Consider the following 23,316-nt stretch of genomic DNA (forward strand, 5'->3'; position numbering starts at 1 on the left):
TTAAAATAAAAGGACAAGTCAAGGCAGCGCATGTCATACAGAGTCAGAAAACTTGCTAAAGAAACCAAATCATGTTTTTCGACATCCCTGCCTTCCTGGTGACACAGCATCACTCTGCTTTCCTGCCTTTGTCCAGACCACACCCCCTCTCTTGAAACAAACTTCTTGAACCCTGCTCCACCCCTTCTCCCACTTGGCAAGAGAAAAAAAAAAGCCTTCAGATGAACAGCTATCCAATACAAATCTATTTCAAGCCCATCCATCCCTGGTCTTATTTCTGGGAAGTCTTACTAGACAGAACACATTTCTTAGAATACTAGTTCCCTTTTAGTCATTCTTTATTAAACAGAAGATTCTAGGCCCCCACCATCAGAAAGAAATTGAGTTTTTATTCTACTATTTCCCATTTCCCAATTCATTGTTCTTTCCCCTACATGAGCTTGCTAAAGCTCATAGTCAAAATTCACATCTAAAATAAAGAGGCCTGCAAGAGAAATTCATGTAATCCCACTCCTTAAATATCCCTAAGACATGTGAGATATTGTTTAGATCGTGGACTCTTACTTTGACATGCCAGCATAGGTAGGTGGACGGGCTAGCACATCAGATGTCACTGTTTGGCAGCTGATAAAAGTCAGCGGTGCTATAATACTAAGCACAGAGCCACTAGATTAGCGTGTGAGGGAAGGGAGTGCCTCTTCCCTCCCTTCAATAGTGGGTTAAACCCAGCTGGCACCCTCTGGAACTACGGGTAAGTCCCTTCTTTATTCTGCTACAGTTCGGGGTTTTGTTTTTGTTTTTTGTCCAAATCAGGGGAGTGTGTACAGAGGTGATCTTCAGATAAAAAGTTTGAAAGCCACAACATCATAATGGTATTATACAAAGATTGGAAGAGAAAGTGACCTAGTCATTCCACTGAAACTGTAAGCCATTGTACAAGGGGTAGAGGCAAAGACAGTTGTGTGTCATTCTGTTTAAATCATCATTTTTCCTTGAAAAGGGACAGTTGGTCTGACTGTAACTGTGATGATATCCTACAGCTTCAAAATATCCTTAATTTTTTGTGCCAGACTGTCCTACATTAGAGGTAGGAAAAAAATGTTAAGAATTTTTAAATAGGAGACTGGATAGTATTTTTATAAAATCTTTGAAATTTATTTAATATTATTTGGAATAAAATGGATGAAAATTACTGTCATATAACAGAATCTATTAGAGAATTAAACTGTTGAACAGTAACTACAAACATGAAGAAACCCTTTCAGAGTTACCTGTGTGAACATCTGTACAAACTTTTGTTGAGACGTGAATAAAATGAAATTTTTGAGAAAACATATTTTTAATCAAGCTTTAAAAAAATGACAGTAATTGTTAACTATGTAGACCAGTACCAAAAAAGCAGAAGACAGTCAACATTCTAAAAATGTATGTAAAGAAAAATAGATAACTTCTTGGAAAATAGCTACTGGCTATTTGTTAAACAGTTTATTCCTTGCTATTTGACATGAATCTGAGTAGTCTGCCTGCCCAAAAAAATTTAGAAACCAAACTCTGGATTCAATTCTGCGATGGAATGAATAAACCCATAACTACAAAACTACTTGCCTTGAACTAGAGTCTATTTTTTTAGAAGATCTAATTAAAGCCTTCTTCTGGACAATTTAAAGGCCTAATACAGTTAATTACTAAAATGCACTCCGGCTGAATGTGCTTGTGTTCATAAACTTGAAATTAAGTAATATAACCTTACAAATGTTCTTTTTCAAGAGAATCATTTGGTCTGTTTAGTTGCATTTTTGTACTTTCCTAAAACTACTAGTTTTATTTTCATTCTACACTATATGTACAATCTTAGAATGAAGTTGTTTAGTCTAGAAGTTTTTCATTAAAAATGACACTTTCTTCAAGATAGGAAATTAAATAATTAGAAGACTTTGTTTCAATGATGAAAATTTGGTTGATTTTATCAGTTAAAAGTTTATCAATATGTCAGCACTGGTTTATATTATGTATAAACAAACTAAATGTATCTTGAATGAAGACAGAACCAGTGCTACAATTCACAGGGCTAGTCTGTGTGTGACGTCTCTACACAGTCCTGTTCACACTTGCTATTCTAATGGAAGAAATAAGAGGTAAAAATAATCCTTCAAGGTTGATCTCAGTGGCAAACGATTCATTTAAGGCAAAATGGGTAACTACTATGGGAAGTACGGAGCACCAATACAGAGCTAAGTAAGAGAAACGGCACCCGTCCCTTCTTGGTAAGGTAATAGGCCAGCTTCACGGTTGCCTTACCTTCCGTACATCCTCTTTGCCATTTCAAAGGAAGAAGTAAGAGTGGACATAAAACAATTGCAAAATTAGTCTTAAATATGTATTGAACAGGTAAAAATAATAAAAAGTAAAAGCCTAAATAATTAAGAGAACATTAAGACCAGTTAACTAGATAGTATAATCTAAATGTTACAGGAAAAATGTACCAATGGCTTTGGAATGCACAGTCAGTAAAATATATACACACAGAGAGACACACACACATACCTACTCCTTAATTATCATCTAGTTTGGTACTATAGTCAATTTGGAATCAAGGGGAGAAAAAAAGCAGTGAATTATAAGTTTAAAGAAAAAAAATCCACTCAAAACTGACAATAGTGGATTATAGATGTTCACCCCACTATGTGAAATTGTGAAAGGATGAAGGAATAAACAGACATTAATGTTCTTTATAAGAGAAGCTTATTGTTTCCCTTGATTTACCAAGATGCCATTCATCACAGATCACAAAGATATGAATTAACCAGTGTTATCAGAAGAACTGTTCATTGGTTTTGATGAGCAGTGGGAAGAATTTAGACTGAATGGAAGTGACATGTTGTATATTTAACTGCTAATAATTTTAAACCATTAAATCTCTGTGGTTAATGAAACTGCAGCTTCTTGGCAAAACCTAAAATGAGAACATAAAATTATCACCTTGAGCAACATCAGAGAATTTCTTTTCATAAATAACCACTTGGCAAACTCAAATTTTGTGCTCCTACATCTTGAAGCCCCGGGTATGATTTAAGAATCACCCAGAGGCAAACATGTATGAATCTTCAGGGAAAAAGTCATTTGTGCAAAGACAGATACAGCAAGGGGAGGTCTAGAAGCCACCCTGAGGTGATCTTGAAAGCACATGTGCTCCAAAAGATGTTACACGGTACAGCTTTTTATATATATGTATGTTGTAACTGAGTCATTTTCTCCTTTTGAAGGAACAATATTCTTCAAGAGAAGGCCACTCCATCAAAGCCAGGAGCACAATATTCCCAGGACCTCAACCAGGAGGGGCAGACCGAGGTTGCTTCTGATTCCTTGCGACCCTCTGTAATTCCAGACTTGCAGCCCCAAATTCAAAACCCCCCCACTCAAGAAGCCAATCATTATAGTAGTGAATTGCCTTCATCTTCCATTTACCAGCTAAGCATGTTTAACTACGAACGTCCCAAACACTTCATCCAATCCCAAAACCCATGTGGCTCAAGACTGCAGCCTCCTGGCCCGGAAACCTCCAGCTACTCTAGCCAGACCAAACAGTCTTCCATTACCATCCAGCCCCGCCAGTGCACAGAGCAAAGATTTTCTGCCTCTTCAACAGTGAGCTCTCACATCACCATGTCCTCCTCTGCTTTCCCTGCTTCTCCCCAGCAGCTTGCCGGCTCCAACCCAAGCCAAAGGGTTACAGTCACCTACAGCCAGTCCCCAGCCAGCTTCCTCAGCAGCATATTGCCATCACAGCCTGACTACAATAGCAGGAAAACCCCTTCCTCCGTGGACTCCACGTAAGTGAGTTTTTACGATACATGTACATGGGCAGAGACTGCACATACAGTGAGGAGTGTCATTCACTCCTCCTTGACTGAAAGGGCAATGTGACCTCAAGGTCTCACTCCCTTATTCTCCTAGAACACCCTGAACCAGGGTACTGACAATAAGAGGTCATCTGACCCATTCTCCAGTGTCTAGGCTGAGTTGAACCCAGATGAACCTAATACCCCACACAGTTACTTACCTATTTTTATATCCATTCAAAAAAAGATTTCTAACATACCCAAAAACAGAGACCTATTCCCCCAGTTCTAAATTCATGTTGTAAATTTAATTGCTCTGGTTCTGGGCTCTGTTGAAATAAAGAACACCTGTCTGCTCTTCCTCAGATAGGATTTCCTCTCACATAAGTAGAGGCTATTAAATTTCTTCTCAGTCTTAGTCTTTTCTTCCTATCCATTTTCCCCTCTGATCCTGAATATCCACTTGGCTGAAAAGAAAATCTGGGATTCAGACACCAGAATTTTCCTTACTATGATAAGAAGAAGAAAGGCTTGAATCAATAAACGACATCAGGCAAACTACACCGTTCAAACCGGCTGCATTGAGCTAAATGCAGGGAAGAGCCCCTGCAGCCTTGTGCAAGCACGTGCTGTCTCCACAGCCCTAAAGCTGTCCTGGAGAACCTGATACGAAGGAGGACGCAGGGGCTGTGCTTTTTTTAAAACATGAACTGAATACTTTGTGCTTATGCAAACTGACAGCTATCAGTTTTCCTACTGCTTGGCTGGCTAAAGCATCTAAGAATTAAATCAGAGGCATCTAAAAAAATAGTCTGATGGAAAATGTCTTGTTGCAGGCTTATCAATGGATTTGCTGAAATTCTTGCTAATTTCTCTCAGTCATCTCCAGAGGCTAATTTTTCTTGGGATTCCTTTCATTGGGGATAACTCTGGAAAACTAGGTGAACTGACTTCAGCAATTCAACTTACAAAGAACCTTCCTGATATTTTTAAAACTAGTAACCAGGAAAGCCAAAGACATTTGTTAGAATCCTATAGGTCCTAGGTTGAACTATTTGGAGTGACTGATAGTCAATTACTTTTGACCTACACGAATGGCATTCTCATAGGTCTGACCTAATTTTTTAAAAGATGCCTTCAAGAATTCAGAGCCCTCTCTTTCTCTTCCCTCCCAATTTCCCATTATACCCATCATCACACACTACAGATGTTTCTTGTTTACATTTTACTCATTTTCCATCTGGCTTTCAATTATTTCAGATTTCCTATGTGAGCATTTTTAAATCTAGAATAACCTTTCTGACTGTATTTTTCTTAGTAAAATCTTCAAACCTATTCCAAATTCCTTCCCAGAAAAGAAAGCCATCAATAAATATTACTAAGCTTCAACCACATTCCTAGCTCTGTGCACAGACTAAAAAGAGAAGAAAGGCAAAAATGGAAAGGATACAAAATAAAGCATGGATGGTCCCTGAACCAGAGATCAAAGATCCAGCTTTAGCTGTTCCATTTGCAGCAACCATAGAGAACCCTTAATCTTCCCACCGCCACTTGATACCCATTCAGCGCCCAGCTGCACAGAGTGGAAAGCTCTGGCCCTTTGAACTTCTGTGCACAACTCCCTCATTGTTATGACAGGCTTAAGTTTGGCCTGTCTTCTAAAATAATCCCTTGGATTCCGACCTACAGAAGTCCAAAAGCTTTACTTGGCTTTTTATCAGTAGGAAACCTTCAAGCAAACGTTTTAGTCAGTTGATCAAACCGTAGACTAGAAATTGAGCGGAATTCTTTAATTTTAATCATTCCTTTCAAAAAGTCTGATGCGTGATATTCAGCAAGATTAACTTACCTGCTTGGTGATTCTGTTTTTAGATCTGTAACAAAATTAAGGATTTGGGTGATTAATGATAGAGAAAAAGACCTACCTATAAAGCAGTGTGTAAGTATAATATTGGTTCATCAATATGAGCAGATATCAAGACCTAACACTTAAACCATTTAAGCTGGTAATAATGCAGGTATTCAGTGAATAAAGTGACAGAGTTTACATCAGTAATTCTCAGGTTTGGTTTTGATAACCCTTCAGGATTTCTCAGATACTTCACATTAAATGATGACAGTCTGAACACAGCATTATTTAATGCTAATTTGCTTTAACAAACACATGTGACTTTTATAAACAAGATAGGCCGGTATTAACAAAAAAACAACAGGCTATTATAACTTCACATAGAGACACAGGAGATCTATAAGACCAAAGGAATTTTACCACTTTGACCTGGGAATTCCATCTTGGAAAAAAAAAACAACTCACTATTTATTTAAACATTTTGTTCAGCTATTTACTTCACTGAACAAATCTGACTTTAGTTAAGGATTAATATAGAAAAGCCTAAAGATCTGAAATGTAAGATGGGAAAATGCTGATCACCAACTTTAAATACAGAGCATCTTGAATACAATGAAAAATACTCATTCTTTCAACTGACATTATTGCCTATACCCAGGCTCTATGTTAGTCGATATAAATGATACAATGGTGAGTAAAAAGACATCTTTTTTCTTCCTTACTTTTACAATCTAGAATTTACTAACCAAGTCTCCAAAGCCTTCAAAAATTAAGAGTCAGGCTCCACTCAGAGAAAATATGTTCCATGTAGCACAAGTTCTCTTAATGATCCTTGGGAATATCTGAATAGGAATGTCACCAATACAACAGACCAGGTTGCCCCATCTGGACAACTGTAGAACGTTTATGATGATAACAGTAAAAACTCACTGGGCAGTGGCCAGTTTTCCCAAATTAAATAGAGATAAGCTAGCACCTGCAGGGTCCTGAACAAATGAACCAGGTGAAGTCTGAACAAAGTGCTGTGTGAAGTGTGAGCTACCTAACAGACCTAATCTAGAACTCCCTAAATTCCATTCCTGCCCTTTATCAAAATCAACAAGGAAACCTGGGAATGTCAAGAACTTCTCAGAAGAGAATTTAAGATCAGAGCTTGAAATTAGGCCTTAAGCCCAAACTCTTCAGTCGCTATTCAAATTTGCGTGCTTTCTTCCCAACCCCCCCCTTTTTTCAGTTTACATTTCTTTCTTTCCTCACCTAATCATCCCTTTCTTTCGCTAAAAATCCCTTCAGCAATGTTGAAGAATCTGTCATTACTGTAGAATCTATTTGTTATGTAATACCACACTTGGATTTTCTAGAAGACGAAATTAACAGGATAGGAAATAGGAAAATCAGAGACTATGTTAAACTGTAGACTCCAAACAAAGCAATAGAATATTCACTAAATACCAGTAGCTATACTGGTAAACGTTTAGCAATCAGCTCTAAAGGAAGGACCGTGATCTGTGTATTCACCAGGATCCCTGGGGTAGGCACTTCCACCGCCAATTTCAAACTACAACATGAGATCACGGGGAGCTGGAAAGAGATGCTAGAAATCAGCTCTCCTGGGCCCATCTGAGTCAACTCCAGCTCACCACCTCTTTCGATCCACCCACAAATCAAACTTGCAAAATTCAACTTTCAGATTGGAAGAGCTTCAAGCTGCCAGTGGCTAGACTTACTTTTCACTTCTTCAGGGGAGATCTTCCAAGAAGGACGTCCTCCTCAGGTCTCATTCCTGCCGCTTAATTTTCCTTTGCCAATAGTAAAAAAAAGAAAGCTGGTAACCATTGGTAAAAAAATCCTTCTTGACAGTTATTAGGGAAATTGGTGTTTTTAATAACACTAGTATTACTGAGTAGTAGATTCAATCTATCTAAAGGTGACGGACAAAATGAGGCCAATTTTATTTTAGGCATCACATCTGACTTTAAAGATCTTTTCTTAAAAACCTTTTTTTCCTTTTAAAGCTATCAACACCCCTCAGTTGGCCAACCTGTAAATGCTAAGCCATCGCACAGTGCAAACGCTAAGCCCACACCAAGGACTCCAGACCACGAAATACAAGGATCAAAAAAAGCTCTGATTCAAGATTTGGAGAGAAAACTAAAATGCAAGGACAGCCTTCTTCATAATGGAAATCAAGTGAGCAAGATGTCTATTTGTACAAAAAGCTAATTAAACTATAAAATCTAATCTCAATAGGAAAGTTCTGCCTGTCTCACAGATCTATGTCCATATAATCAACAAGGGATCCGATTTCTAAAAAGAGGAGCTATTTGGGCCCTATTCCATATTTCTCTGCATGAAATCACCTCTTGGTTTTCAGTAGTAAAAGCATGAAACAAATGAAAAAAATCAATCTGATATAATTAATTTAATGAAAATCTAGTAAAATTTGTCTGATGACCAAATAACTAATAGGAAATACTGTAATATACTTCTTCATGTATTTGGCATATATTATTGATGGCAAAATAGCTATAATTTTTATTCTGTAACTCTTACTGTGCAGATTGTATTAGTCACTTATCTTTGAAACAGTATTATATGCCTTTAATCCAAATACACTTCGCATACTAGTTGCACTGCTTTCAACCAGAAGTCAAATATTCAGTGTTCATTTAATGAAAGTTACTTCTGAACGTGAGGACATGTAGTGCTATATTTGAAGACAGAGCATATGGAAATATGCAGAACAAGGTGGAAGGGAAAAAATTTCTCTTCATGTGGGAGAGTTTCATTTAAGGGTGATTATGCCTGCCTTTCCTAGGAGCAAAAAGGAAACAGAAGTATTACAGGTGAGGGAAGTAGCACTAGAATGAAAGGAAAAGGCTTCAAAAGAAAAAAAAAAGACTTTTTAAAAGCACAGTATCTATAATTTGAAAGACAGAACTAAACTTCTTTGATATAATTCTTGGTGATTTTCCGGTGAAGCTGTATAAACGATTCTTATCAAATCTCACTAATATCTGCTTAATGACTTATTTCTTTAAAGCGGCTAACATATGAGGAGAAGATGGCTCGCAGATTGCTAGGACCACAGAACGCGGCTGCTGTGTTTCAAGCTCAAAATGACAGTGATGCACAAGATTCGCCACAGGTAAATTAAAATGATCTTTATCTTAACTCGAGTACTTTCCTTTGACGTGATTTTTAAATGTCTGCTCTTCTAAATGTTTACAAATAGCACTGAAGCAAAAGTCAATCACTTCCAGGCTCTATTAGATATAAAAAGGAGAGGCCACATTGGGCCAAAATGTATATATATAAAACTTAAAATTTTACCCCATTTTCTAATGGTTCTAATCTCTGCATATGAAAGGTCACAAAGTCAAAACACCAGAAGACTAATGGTGCCACTTTTCCTCTGGACATTTAGGGGTCAGTTAGGCCTCGAACTCTTTCTACAAAATCTATATGGGCAGAGATTTATGAGTTGAAATCTTTAATGGCACAGAAGTTAAAACTCTAAGCCAAAGTAATTATAACCTCTTCTCATAAGCTGTTTATTGTTTCAATGTTTTAAAATATATTCACGGTACTAATGAAACACCCATTTCTTTTTGTCATGTTCCTACATTCAACAATGCTTATTAAAGACAAAACAAGCAAGCAAGCAACAACAAAAATCCTGAGTAATGGCTCTAAAATTAACAAAAGCTTCCTTTCCGAGAAGGAATTAACTTCTTGGAGGGCAGAAAGTGAACATCCCACAGGCCTGTTCCTGAACAACTTCATTTTAACAAGTACACTAAATCCTGAAGAGAAATGTACACTTGGACAGATTGAACTGTTAATTGCTCTCTGTGTCTTCCTTCTGTAGCTCTCATTCCTTCCCAAAAATCCACAAGAAACTGGGAGCCAAAGGGATGAAACTTGGCACTCACAAATTCCAAGCTTCTAAGTATAGGAAGCTGAAAATAAGATTTTCATTTCTGTTAAATACAACTAGACGTACTAAAAAGAATGGAGCAGGGACTAATTGAACAACTAACTAGAAACTGAAAACAGAACTAGAATCTCTTTTTGGCTACTGAACGGGTCATTCATTCATTCAACTCATTTATTTGGAACACCTACTGTGTGTTGGGCTTTGGACTTGGTCCAGGTGATTACAGCAAGAGTAAGATGCAAATCTACCTCTATTAGTAGAAATAACTCAAAGCAGCATTATACTGATGATCTAATAATTTCACTGTGTATGACTTCAAGGGTAAAGATGTATTGTTTTTCTCATTCATTCTTTAAACACTTTTAAATGAAGGTGACAGTACTAGGAAAAGGGAAAGAAAGCAGCAAACTGTATCATTATGAAATCAAAAAAGCGAAATCTTCCATTTTTTTGTAACTTCAGAAGTTCTACCTAAACAACACTTAATGTCATCAAATGTCATGAAATATATTACATCTCTGAATATGAATATATATACATATTCAAACCACCACTATAGGAAAAAGTCAAAAACTTAATTTGGACATTTTGACTTTAATTGGATTTTTAAAAATTGAAATACAGTTGATATATAATAATATAACTATTTTTATTTTTGACCAAAAAATGAGTTGATCTGTTTGATAACTAAATTGTGTTTTGACATTTTGTTTAGAGAACATTAAGACTAGCCAAAAATTGTTAAGAATTATAGAATTGTTTTAAAATGACAAAATATTCACTCCAAAAAAATTTTGTGTACTCAGATTTGCTATGTTGCTATACAGATGTTTTTCAGATATTTGACTAGAGTCTATAGTTTCTTTGTAGTCTCTGTACTTTGTATCTACCACTGTGATGGCAGAGTGAAACACAAAATAGGCACTGAATATTTAACCAATTAATTATATTCTAATTTTCATCAATTCATCATTTTATTCTCAAATGGAAAAATTGTCTGGTGCTCAGATATAAATCCTAAAAGATGTTTGCTTAAATTCAATATACCTTTATTAAGCAGGAAGTAATTAATGTTTTTCTAAGCCTTTTCATAGCTCTCTCTACACATACCTTCCATGGTATCCACTGGGATTTTGTGCCAGGAGCTAAGAAGGGAAGTATTTTCCAGTCTAACGTGTTTACTGCTGTTGGTACCACTTTAAAGCAGCAGGCATCATACCCTGTACCTACTGCCAGTACAAGTGACTTCATGTCTATTCCTGTTTACTAAAGCACAATCTGTATCATGTGTTCCCATTTTAAACACACCAGGGGAACACATCATACTTCATTGTAAAACAGCCATCTAAAAAATGAACCACTATCAATTCAACGTCTAGCTTATTTTCACAAATCACACCTGCTGAACAATCCTACTAATCTGGGGACTTCTTGCTAGAGTACTAGAAGGTTAGTGCACAGTATTTTAAATGCTGACAAGCTAAATATGTAGAACTATGAATATACTTATTTTTGCTTCTCTTCAAACAACCACACGTTAACATTCTCATGTTGTTTTAACTTTAAGCAGCACAACTCAGAAAATGCACGACTGCAAGTTCCCACATCCCAAATAAGGTAAAAAAAATTTTAATTTTAAAGAAATATGTATTTTGCTACCTACAATGTTTTCACCTTAAAAATGTAATATCTATAAAGCCCTCAGGCTTTCTACATACCTTTTATAAAAAACAATGTGAGTTTTCTAATCCAGAGATGATATCAAAATTTTTATCTGTTAATTATCACAACTACCTCAGAGGAAGTTTTTAAATGTGTTGGTCAAATAAACCAGGACCATGTTTCCATGTTAAACAACCTTCTTATGACAACTGAAACCTACTAATTATACAGTCTCTGCATGTGGTAAGAATTGTCCATGGGGTATTCTGCATTATAGATCAGTTTCTTCATCAACTCTTAGCATTGTAAAAAAGAACAAACGTGTAATTTGTACCAGATGTTTCTAAATTGCTACCATCTCTAATAGTCATCAAATATTCCACAGCTAAATAAAGCCCAGAGGCCTCTCTCCATCTATATTACACTATTAGATCAAACAGAATAGATTCTGAGGTTTCAAATTTGATAGCTAAACTATATTCATGTGAATAGAAGAGCAATGACAATTTCCTGCATAGCGATTACTAAAATGTTTCTGTAGAAGCAGATCATCTTCAAGGGGAGATGTGAATGATCAGGATGCTATCCAAGAGAAATTTTACCCACCTCGCTTCATTCAAGTACCAGAGCACATGTCAATTGAAGAAGGAAGATTCTGCAGAATGGATTTCAAAGTAAGAGAAGGGGTTCACAAATACTGCAGGAAAACTAACAATGGGGTACTAAGTTTTGAAAAATGACCTCTTCCTATTCATCATAGCTTGTCACACAGCTTGAGAAGTGTATATGATGAGTAAGACACAAAAATTCTAGAGCCAAGCTTAGCTGGGTTTGAATCCTGGCTCTGCCACTTGCAAGCTGTGTAACCTTAGAGAAGTCACTTAACTTCTCTGTGCTTTTGTCTCATCTATACAATGGAATAACAAATGTACCTACCTCATAACGTGGTTAGCAGTAACTGAGGCATAAGGCACTCACAATAGTGCCCAGCACATAATAAGTACTCTATATAAGTGAAGCTATCATAACAATAGGATTTCTGAAGTAGAATGGAGAGGAATGCAGAGTGCACTCTTTAAAAATTCAAGCCAGACATATGCACCCCTGTGTTTATAGCTGCACTATTTACAATAGCCAAGAAATGGAAGCAACCTAAGTGTCCATCAGTAGATGAATGGATAAAGAAGAGGTGGTACATATACACAATGGAATATTATGCAGCCATAAGAAGAAAACAAATCCTACAATTTGCAACAACATGGATGGAGCTAGAGGGTATTATGCTCAGTGAAATAAGCCAGGTAGAAAAAGACAAGTATCAAATGATTTCACTCATCTGTGGAGATTAAGAACAAAGAAAAACACGGAAGGAACAAAACAGCAGCAGACTCACAGAACCCAAGAATGGACTAACAGTTACCAAAAGGAAAGAGACTGGGGAGGATGGGTGGGGAGGGAGGGATAAGGGGGAAAAAAAGGGGGCATTAAGATTAGCAGACATAATGTGGGGTGTGCGGCATGGGGAGGGCTGTACAACACAGAGAAGACAAGTAGTGATTCTATAGCATCTTACTATGCTGATGGACAGTGACTGTAATGGGGCATGTGGGGGGGGACTTGGTGATGGGTGGAGTCTAGTAAAATAATGTTCCTCATGCAATTTAGATTAATCATATCAAAATTTAATAAATACATAAAATAAAAGATACTATAAAAAAAGAAAAAGAAATTCAAGCCAACCTGTCCACCTACAATAGCTCTTCAGAAAGGCCTATACTTTTATTATCCTTATTTGGAGAACTTGTCCTTGAAAAATGTTTTTCTGGATTCCTTATGAATGAAAATCAGTATATGGGCTTAATTGTTAAGGCTTATATAAAGACACTTAACAAACTGCCATTTACACACCAGCACTACACTCCAAACATGTTTTGGAAAGGTAGTCACTAGATCAGCAAGTCTCACATATATGTGCCCCTGGGATTTCATTTGCTGTCACCATTAGCCAAAAAAGCTTTATGGCTTCATATTCCTTGTGGAGGCCAATACAACATAAATTCATGTTCTAACTATAGTTACTGAGAAATCTTAAAGGGCCTGAGATTGCATATAAAAGACATAACAATTACTGACATTTGTATATTATTTTACAGTTTGCAAAATGTTTCTTCACTCATTATCTCAATTGATCCTCACGGTAATTTTGTGTGGTAAGCAGAGCAGTCATTGTTACCTGAATATTATTTTACTAAAGATAAAACTGAGCCTCAGATAAACTAAAAAAAATTTTTCCCAATTTGTGGGATGGGATTTGAGATAGTCTGAAAATACTATACTCATGTTGAGAATTTTAATTTCCACAGTTTTGTTAAAAAATTGTTAAAAGCAAGTAACTTTTTAAGCCCTTGCTTTTCATTTTCAATCACAAACCCACTCGGATGCAGGAATTGTTGAAATTTATAAGCGGACAAATAGGTTCCAATGACGCTATAATTTAACATTCTGTCATCTCCTTGTGTTTCCACATCTAGGTGAGTGGACTGCCAGCTCCTGATGTGTCATGGTTTCTAAATGGAAGACCAGTTCAATCTGATGATTTTCACAAAATGATAGTATCTGAAAAGGGTTTTCATTCACTCATCTTTGAAGTGGTCAGAACTTCAGATGCAGGGGCTTATGTATGTGTTGCCAAGAACAGAGCAGGAGAAGCCACCTTTACTGTGCAGCTGGACGTCCTGGGTAAGCCTTCAAAGCAATCTTCAAGAAAGCCTTAAAATCCAGCAGTTAAAAAAAAGCGTTAAAAAAGAAAAACCCAGAACACTTCATATTTAAAGTTAATACCTACAAACCAAGTGGAACACCTATTATTATCTAGAAGCCATAGCAGGGGGTGGGGGGGAACCAGCATTTTTTTAAGGAAACTCAGTGAAACTGGAATGACACATCTACCACCAAAGCTTTTCTGGAAAGGAAATGAAAAAAATGGTATAACTTTAGACCAAATAAGGTAGTAGAAGCATCTCTAGATGTTTTTAAAGGGTCTTGAAGTGAAAAGTTTTAGTCTAATCATTTATCTACAGTCTAAAATAATCTTATTTTTACAGAATTGTTATAAATACATGTAGTTTAAAACTCCAGAGTAAATGTCAAGGTTACTTAGACTATGTTCTTTACTAGGAAACTAGTTTCTAATTATAACAAAAGCATGCCTACTTTTTAGAAAATGGGTATGGCAAAACTCATGTCTCAAATTTGTCTTTGGTAAGGCAATTCTTACAAAATTCATGTTCTGTTTTAAAATACTACAACTTAAGTGCCTTACACAAAAAATAAAATTCAAATGATTAAGCTTGAGGCAAAATCTCTGTGCTAAAAGCTCTATTCTATAACGTAAGAGCTTAAAGAAACCTTGGCAGACCATCTGTCCAACCTCATTTCTCCTTCAGAAAAACTAGTTTGTATAATATAATATGATAGTGTCATTTCCTCCTTTCCCTCATGTATTTGAGGAAAAGAAGAAACATAAAAACAATAAATCCTGACATTTATATATTATTTTAGCTCACAAAATGCCTCTTCACTCATTATCTCAACTGATCCTCACAATTATTTTGTGTGGTATGCACAGCAGTCACTATGACCTGGATGTTATTTTACAATAGATAAAACTGAGCCTCAGAGAAACTAAAAATAGGTTTCCCAATTTGGCATGGCTGGTGGGGCAAACAGAGAATTTGAACCCACACTATCTAGTCTTTCCACCATTCATGCTCCTCTCTTATAGATGTGATGATAAATTAGATTATGATTAAATTCTTTATATGAAACATGATTATAAATTCAATGCATCATTATACTACTGTTTTAGAACTCTACATGGTATAATAATACAATAGTATTACATATTTTTTAACTAAAACATAATCTTGTTGTCAGTACTTTTTAAAACTTTCATATCAACCTACAAATTTCATAATACTTTCGTTTGACTCAGTATCTTTTTAAAAATATTTCAAATACTTGTATTTTTGTATTAATATGTAGCAAAAGAACATAGAAGGGCACCAATGTTTATCTACAAACCACAAAGCAAAAAAGTGTTTGAGGGAGAGTCAGTGAAGCTAGAATGCCAAATCTCAGCTGTACCTCCACCAAAGCTTTTCTGGAAAAAAAATAATGAAATGGTACAATTCAACACGGATCGAATAAGGTAAGATAAGCATTTTTAGACTTAACTATTATTTATTTGGGTGAATCAAGTTATACTTTGAAATGCATTATAAATGGCATGCATTTGTGATCTCACTTTGTCTGGTTTTTAAAACACATACAGAAATATAATAAACCTCATTAAACCAGATTCCACTCATTGGAAATTTAAGTCATAATGTAGGCTAAGACCCTTTTACTAACAATAAAGAATGATGCTTTTTGTCTGCACATTAAAAAAGATGGCTCAAGGAAATAAATGGCATAAACAAGATTAAGGGGATATGTTTAATTCAAGAAAACCAATAGCTATTTGTAATGACTAAGTACAGCCTCAGAATTTCCAAATGCTTTTTCTTCTTACTACTAGATCAGAGGCATCATAAACTTCCACTGGAAAATTAATTCCTATACTTTCTTTTTTTATTGTTTCTTTTCAGCTTATATCATGATAATTCTGGACGAGTTACTTTACTGATAAAAGATGTAAACAAGAAAGATGCTGGGTGGTATACTGTGTCCGCAGTTAATGAAGCTGGAGTGACCACATGTAACACAAGATTAGATGTTACAGGTATGTCACACTATCAACACAAGTATTATAAAGGACTTCACCAGGTAGATTCAATAAGAAACACAAATCCCAGCATAAAATAAAAATGCATAGTATAAAACTTGAGGGATTTTTCCCCATATGTAATCAGTTTTCATTTTGTTTCTTCTCCTGTCTGGTAACGAATACCTAGTACAACCCATCTACTTAGAACAGGTTTTCTGAACTAACTTTCATTTGACCTTTTTCAGCCCGTCCAAACCAAATTCTTCCAGCTCCTAAGCAGTTACGTGTTCGACCAACTTTCAGCAAGTATTTAGCACTTAATGGCAAAGGTCTGGATGTGAAACAAGCTTTTAACCCTGAAGGAGAGTTTCAGCGTCTGGCAGCTCAATCTGGACTCTATGAAAGTGAAGAGCTTTAATAACTTTCCCAACATTGGAAAACACAACTACATCATTAGTGATATATTCAATTAAAATTTAAAAATAAATCCATAGCTGTATTAACAGATTATGGCTTTAATTAGGTAATATAACTAATACATACTTATAATATCCTTTGACTCTTGCACATTCTATCTACTTCTCTGGTTTGTGAAGCCTACAGAAAATGTGGGAATATGTGTTTGTAATTGTAGAAGACTATCTTAAAATGTGGGATTTTAACATTTAAGCCATACACATTTAACAATTACAGGCTGTGAATTAATATCAACTTTTTAAACACATCTAATGCTTGTAATACGGTTTACTGGTACAGCTTTCTAAATACTGTTTTATCCATTTTCTCTTATAGGAATACTAACATGGCATAGATGATGAGTGTTCCACAATTTAATGTCAAAAGAGAATAAAATTTAAAATGTGTAAAACAAACTGTCTCCTCTTAAAAAGTCTAGATCTTTAAAATAAAACTTCTGGCTTTTACATATTCAGTAACACTCAGCAAAGCCTATGAATAACAATTCCAAAAGAGCAACAGTATTATAGTCTAGAACACAAGTAAGTGTCTTCTTGGTGAAGCTCACGCAACAGCTCAGTCAATTCCTCTTGAAACTGAGCTAGACTTTCCATAGGTTGCACTTCAAGGCAACCATAGTAACTTAAATCATGACAATCTCTCAAATTGTGATTTTGTTTTAGCCAAATAGGTCTCTATTTCTACAAGATCTTTTGGTCTGTAAAGCTCAGTGGAGTAAGAATGGCCTGTAGAGTCATCTGCTTATTTCTTACATTTGATGTACATTCCAGTATCTACATTTGGGGGGATATTTTTCTCCCATATTTCAAGTTTATAAAACGTATTACATTAGAAAGCATAATTTTGGGAGCATCTGAGAGTCCAAGTACAGGAAAAGGCAAATCCTTTAATTAAACTATTCTTAAGCTAGGATAGTAGCCCTTTTTTCCCCTCAGGCCTCTACTCCCCTGGCTGTCGGCCTTTTGCTAGGCGTCTTCTATTCCTTTTATCGCTGTTATTTGATCCTTACTGCTGTGTGGCCTAGTTTTGCTTTTTATCTGCACATAAAACAGCATTTACCAACATCACTCTACATCTCTTTCAGGGAAATAACAAAAGTGGCTTTATTTTTTACTTTCAAAATAGGCTTGATGGTTTTCTTTGCTGGCTGCTCTGGCCTTTCAACTGAATTGTTTTATTTTCCTTTTTACCAACATGAGAATCCCTCCTGTCTCATATCCTGGTGGGCTTCTGGATGCCTTAATTTACAACCAGATTTGTTCGGCCTTTTCTGTAGCTGGTTTACAAACCTCCTCCTCACCTTTGCAAAGCTGCTGGGCCAGATGTGGGTCTGGGCTCCCGAGCAGGCTGTCATGACTTACCCTTTTACGTAAGCACTGCAAAGTTTTATCTTTTTTTTTTTTAATCTACTTTTACGTTCTCTTTAGCCATACTGGGTGGAAAGAGGGGTGGAGGCTGTTTCTGGCAACAGCTAATGATAACCGGTTTCCGCGAGCAGCAGCGGCAGCGTGCGGTCCGGTTAACTCGGGCTCCGGCGCCCCGCGGACCTCGCCCAGCCAGCCGCGCACCGTGCTGGCATCCACCCTCTCAGAACCTCAGACCTAAAACGAGGACAAAACACCTACCTTTCAGGAAGGGGGTATGAAGACTAAACAAGCCAATAAATGTTAAAGGTATTCAAGAAAGAGTAGCCCGTTGCAATTAATGACTACGACTTTTATGATTAACCCGAGGCCCAAACACACATTCGTGCGTGCGGTCGCCCCTCCGCAGGAGACAGACGCCGCGACCTCCAGCCCCGCCTCCGCCGAAGCCCCGCTAGGGGTCCGCGGTGCGCACGCGCGCCTGCAACTTGTAGCGCGGCTGGCGAGCCTCGAGATGCTGGAGGACTCGCGCAGGCGCATGAGCTAGACGGCCCGCGCCGCTAAGTTATTGCGCAGGCGCGGTAGACCTGGGGAGTCGAGGGGCGTCGTGGTCCGTATCCGCCATGCGTGAGTCGTTCTGGTGGCGCCGAGGTAGTGAGGGGTGATTTTTGGGAGTGGGTGAGGCAGGGCCGATCTGGTAGTTCTAAATACCCTGGAAGAAACTTTGCAACCCCTTATCAATTCATGTGAGACATATGACCTCTCTGACCTCTAGTACGTTTAACCCTCGCAAGCCTACCCTGCAGAAGCGGTCTGGCCGGTGGTCCCGTTTCACAGACTGGAAAACTGAAGCCCCGAAGGAAGGGCCACACTCGCGGCTTGCCCAAGGCTGGAGCTGGCGCTGTCAACTTGCTGTACAATGGGAGTCATTAGGCCGGTCTCCGAGGTCCTTCGTTGATTTAGGGAGCCGTGACCTTGACAGACCCCCACGCAGAGGCCTCCCCCTCCAACAGACGTCAGTCATCCCAGGGAGCAGTACTGACGGGTGCGGAAAGGATGAGGGGTTTTTGTTTTGTGCTTTTTTCATTTTAAGACGAGATTGGTGAGGAGACAGACCTCCGTGTCATAAAATTAATTAGTATGCAGCCATAAAATGACTGCCCCATGCCCCCGTGGGAAAATGTTAGTAGTTATTCCTTTAAGAATAAAAAAAAAAACCCAGAAGCCATTGGAGCTTTCTTTCACCCAGTGTAATAGCTAAAAGTGGTTATGTTTTCCCATTGTTATTTATATACATTATAAATTAATAATATAAGGAAAATTTTTGTTTTATATTTCACAGGGACTCCAAAACATAAGCTGCATTACAGAAAGGAAGTAGAAATTCAGGAGTTGTTACTCTACTTCATTTTTTTAATAAACCTATGTATATGTAAGTACACAGATGTAGCTGAAGATGCTGTTTGAACTAAGTTATGTAGAGATGAAAAACAATACAAATGGATTTATAAAACCATAGGTTTTCAGACTACTAAAACCTCTCAAATAATAGTGACATATTTTAAACATTATCTTAAATTCATTTAGATTGACACTGTTTCCTATTCTTACAGGGCAAAACTTTAGGTCACAGATGTAATGAAAAGCTTCAATAGTCAACATTGATTCAATTAATGATTCCCTTCAGTTGGCAGTTCTGTCTTGAATATAATTATTCCCTTGAGTTGGCGCTTCTAACTTGATTTCCTTTAGAATCATATAGATACATTAGCTCAGTTTTATAGGTCAAACTACAAATGAGGCCAAAGAAGTTGGTCTTAGTGTCTGCTTTGTTCTTTCTCTGACCTGTTGTGCAGTTAATAGTAAAATATGCTAGTGCTGAGTGAGTCACAGAAGGTATGGATCATGAAAGTCTTTAAGGAAGACTGGTAGAACATCTCAACCTGTGTTCCGTCTACCTGTGGGTCAAGAGCATTGACTTAATCAGTATTAAAGAGCATTTTGTCTTTAGAGTATCCAACATAGGATAGATGTAAGCTGACTGGCCTAAATTATCTCATGTTGGTATGGCCCACTGACTGGCAGTTACATATCAGTTAACTAATACATTGGTGTGATAAGGGTAAATGTGAGTCAGACCTTGATTAAAAAGACAACTATACCCAATCATAAATTAAGGTATCTTAGACTGGTTTTTAAATGCTTATTACAGAACATTTGAGGAATGGAAAAATAAAAACAATCATTCATAATTCCATTATTTAGGGATTTAAAAACACCTTTTTATAATTAGGAAGAGTTGAAAACAAATCTTTGTCAATGGAGGATTTAACTTTTTGGTATATATACAGTGAAATAATTTTCAACATTAAAAAATGGCATAGGCTTGTGTTCCATGGAATGATGTTGAAGATACGCATTTCTAAAAACTAAGGAGATTCTAGCAAGTAAAAAAGACAGTCTACACCCAACTCTAAAACCTACTCACCCATACCTAGAAACATAGAAATAATACTAGCAATATTTTTTTATATTCTTACCATGTGCCAAAACATACTTTTAAGTGTCCCACATGCACTATCTCACCTAAAACAAAGCAATGAAGAGATACTAGCCTTATGGTGGGACTCAAACTGTTATCTGTTTGAATTCAAAGTCCACAGCCTTAACTATTTATTCTCAATATGGAGAAAAGGCCAATTTTCAGAATAGTATGTATATATGTGATCTCATTTTTATAAAAATAAGTTATTTTCTTTATGAATGTATATGCATATAGAAAAAATTGAAGAATATATGCCTAGCAGTGAGATTACAGGAAACATCTTCCTGTTCTATATATTTATATTTTAGTTTTTATTACTTTTCATAATTAGACAAAAAAATTAAATTGAATTTTCAAAACAAAATTGGGAACAAATTTTAAGTACATTTTAAATCCTGATAAGCTATTTAAAAAAAAAATTCTTCCCTTTAGTGACTTTTGGAATGGTAAATCCACATATGTATTACTTAAACAAAGTTATGTCATCTCTATTTTTGGACACTTCTGTGCCTGGTGATGAAAGAACCAACTTTAAGTCTATTCGCAGCATAACTGATTTTTGGAAGGTAAGCTACCATGGACTGCGGATGAAGTAGCTTTAGATACTGCATAAACAAACCTTGCCACTAATATTAGGCAGTCAATACATATTTGTTGAAGGAATGAGTAAAAATGAATATAACTTCTTTAAACTATTAGAATCAACCAACCAGTGTTTATTGAGAACAAGTGTTCTCAGTGTAATGAGAGTTCTAACAACTTTAAAAGATAACTTTTTTTTTAAACATCATTGCATTTGAAAAATACGGGACTTCTAATGTGGGGGTTAGGGTCTAAACTCAGTCTATAATTGTGTATAGTAAAAATTCCTTAAATTGCCCATAACGTGAAATATGTGATTTTGGTATCCAACCCCGTACTGTGTTACAGTAATGTACAATATATGACAAAGAGTACATATACAAAATATAATTTTATAGTGCCTTTAATTATATAAGAGAATCATTCCTTCAACATTGAAACAGACTTGTGTTTTCTTTTACCCTTAACTTGGCAAGATGTTCACATTATAAGGAGAGCAATTAAGGGAACCGCAGTTTCTGGTATTCCAAGACACAAACATTGGGGCAGACAAGGAAGAGGTAGGGAAGGTGTCGCAGAGATGATAAGTCAGTTGACATTTAAAGGAGCAGTAATGGAAGAATACGAAGAATAAACAATATGTGCTACAATTAATTCTACATATGGAGCTATGTTTGGCATTACAGGCATAAAGAAGACGAGATGGAAAAGGCCAAACTATGAATTGGCCAGAAGTCAAATCATGAAAGCCATGCTAGGAATTTGAAACTTACAAAAGAGACAAGATCAGTTCCCCAGAGTGAAAGGATACAGATGAGATGAGGGCAGATGATTAGAGGTCATTGGTTTAGGCCAGGTGAAATACGAAAGAATGATAGGAAATTTTCCCTGCGACAAGAAGAAGGAGCTCACACTGCTTTTTTATTGTGTTGTCTTGAGGTTTTCATAGCCAATGTCAAAGACGACAAGGCAGGAAAGAAAAAAAATGAACCCTGGGCTCAGGACCTCTTAGGAAAAGCAGATAGGTCGGAGCCAGGAGCAGCAGTCACCACTACCAGAACTGTCGGGAAGAGGGTCATAACTTTGAAGTAAAGTCATGATGTGTGGCTACATCATGTATTGGGGGACAATTTTCAGTATTCTCCTCATGTAAGGAAGAAGAGGTGTTATGGAATTAATGAGTTAATACCATTAAAGTGCTTAGAGCAGTACCTAAGTACTGGTACATAGTACTAGTCATACTAGTAGATAGTATGTTCTCAGTAAATGTTACCCATCTTCATTAACATCACCACCACCATTATCATTGCCACTGATGTTAATGGTGCTTGTTCAATAATTTTCATACTCATCCTGAAAATCACTGATTTTGATACTTTTAAGGATAAATAATGAGAGTAGATTCTATTAAACACTTGACATGAAAATATTTTCCCCATAACATTTATCTTTCTATATGAAGTTTATGGAAGGACCCCTTTTGGAAGGTCTGTACTGGGACTCGTGGTACAATAACAAGAAGTTATATAATTTAAATAACAGCAGTCGTATCTACTATGAGAACATACTTTTAGGAGTCCCCAGAGTCCGTCAACTAAAAGTCCGCAACAACACCTGCAAGGTCTATTCATCCTTCAAGTCCTTGATGAGTGAATGTTATGACAGATACACTCCTGCAAGTGAAGACCTGTCTGAGTTTGGCCTTAAGCAGGATACTGAGTAAGTAGGATGAAATTACACATAACTTTTTCTAGCAGTTTACCATTGTATCTTTAACTAATTGTGAAAATATGTGTATTTTCTAAATAATACCAGCAGGGGTCTGGCAGGTAAGGACACTATTTAAATAATAGTATCACAGGAAGGCTCAGGGACGCAGTTTAGAAAAGGAAGCGTTGAACCTCTTCTTTTTTTGTTTACCAAAGAAGGTAAAGTGTTTTCTTTCTGACTATGGTATATGAAATGCTAAGTCATATCATACACAGGGCAAAGTGCCCATTTTTGCTTTTACAATATGCAGTTACTCAGCTTTTCTGATTCTGGCCAGGGTTACACACATCCCAAATGCTTCTTGGGATCCTCAGGAAGTGTGTGAGGCTGCGCTCTGCTGCTTTCCTTCTTTCTCACGCTGGCTTACTTCAGTGACACCTACTGTTGCCAATACTAAAAAAGGGCAGTTAAGCTCTACAGGCACTGCGCCTGATGATGTTGCCAAAGACATTAGAGTCACTGTTCTGCAAAGTGGCTGAGGCTGATGCTGTTGTCAACTCATATCTACACTTGATACTGA

At 36.8% G+C, this 23,316-nt stretch overlaps 2 protein-coding genes and 1 long non-coding RNA gene across 8 annotated transcripts in view; 2 read left to right on the forward strand and 1 right to left on the reverse strand.

Annotated features, from left to right (window-relative positions):
- The window catches only part of LOC140846174 (uncharacterized), a 77,521-nt gene extending 59,223 nt beyond the window's left edge, over positions 1–18,298 (reverse strand). The window contains exons 1-3 of the long non-coding RNA XR_012125086.1: positions 18,161–18,298; positions 7,416–7,487; positions 5,689–5,713 (exon numbers count right to left, since the gene is read on the reverse strand). This is a non-coding gene — a long non-coding RNA (uncharacterized lncRNA). The remainder of the gene's footprint in view (positions 1–5,688; positions 5,714–7,415; positions 7,488–18,160) is intronic.
- On the forward strand, positions 603–16,930 carry MYOT (myotilin). 2 transcript variants are annotated; one of them, XM_017670005.3, is made up of 10 exons: positions 603–751; positions 3,264–3,830; positions 7,704–7,878; positions 8,732–8,836; positions 11,199–11,245; positions 11,832–11,964; positions 13,822–14,029; positions 15,335–15,500; positions 15,940–16,073; positions 16,304–16,930. In XM_017670005.3, exons 2-10 carry the CDS (start codon positions 3,475–3,477, stop codon positions 16,474–16,476), a joined length of 1,497 nt encoding a protein of 498 aa, XP_017525494.2. In that variant the 5' UTR covers positions 603–751; positions 3,264–3,474; the 3' UTR covers positions 16,477–16,930. The 2 variants fall into 2 exon arrangements, with proteins under 2 accessions (XP_017525494.2, XP_017525493.2); XM_017670004.3 differs by having other exon boundaries at positions 607–751; positions 11,196–11,245.
- A 185-nt stretch (positions 18,299–18,483) lies between the features above and the next one.
- PKD2L2 (polycystin 2 like 2, transient receptor potential cation channel) overlaps positions 18,484–23,316 on the forward strand; it is a 38,752-nt gene continuing 33,919 nt past the window's right edge. For 2 of the 5 annotated variants that reach the window (XM_017670003.3, XM_073221702.1), the window contains exons 1-4: positions 18,484–18,550; positions 19,242–19,331; positions 20,877–21,010; positions 22,489–22,745. In XM_017670003.3, coding sequence (XP_017525492.2) covers positions 18,523–18,550; positions 19,242–19,331; positions 20,877–21,010; positions 22,489–22,745 — 509 coding nt within the window. In that variant the 5' untranslated portion in view covers positions 18,484–18,522. Of the gene's footprint in view, positions 18,551–18,818; positions 18,945–19,241; positions 19,332–20,876; positions 21,011–22,488; positions 22,746–23,316 lie in introns of those variants that run through there. The other 3 variants (XM_073221701.1, XM_073221704.1, XM_073221703.1) reach the window with 3 other exon arrangements.

This window comes from Manis javanica, chromosome 14 (genome assembly GCF_040802235.1).
Source record: "Manis javanica isolate MJ-LG chromosome 14, MJ_LKY, whole genome shotgun sequence".
NCBI classification, from domain to species: Eukaryota; Metazoa; Chordata; class Mammalia; order Pholidota; family Manidae; genus Manis; species Manis javanica.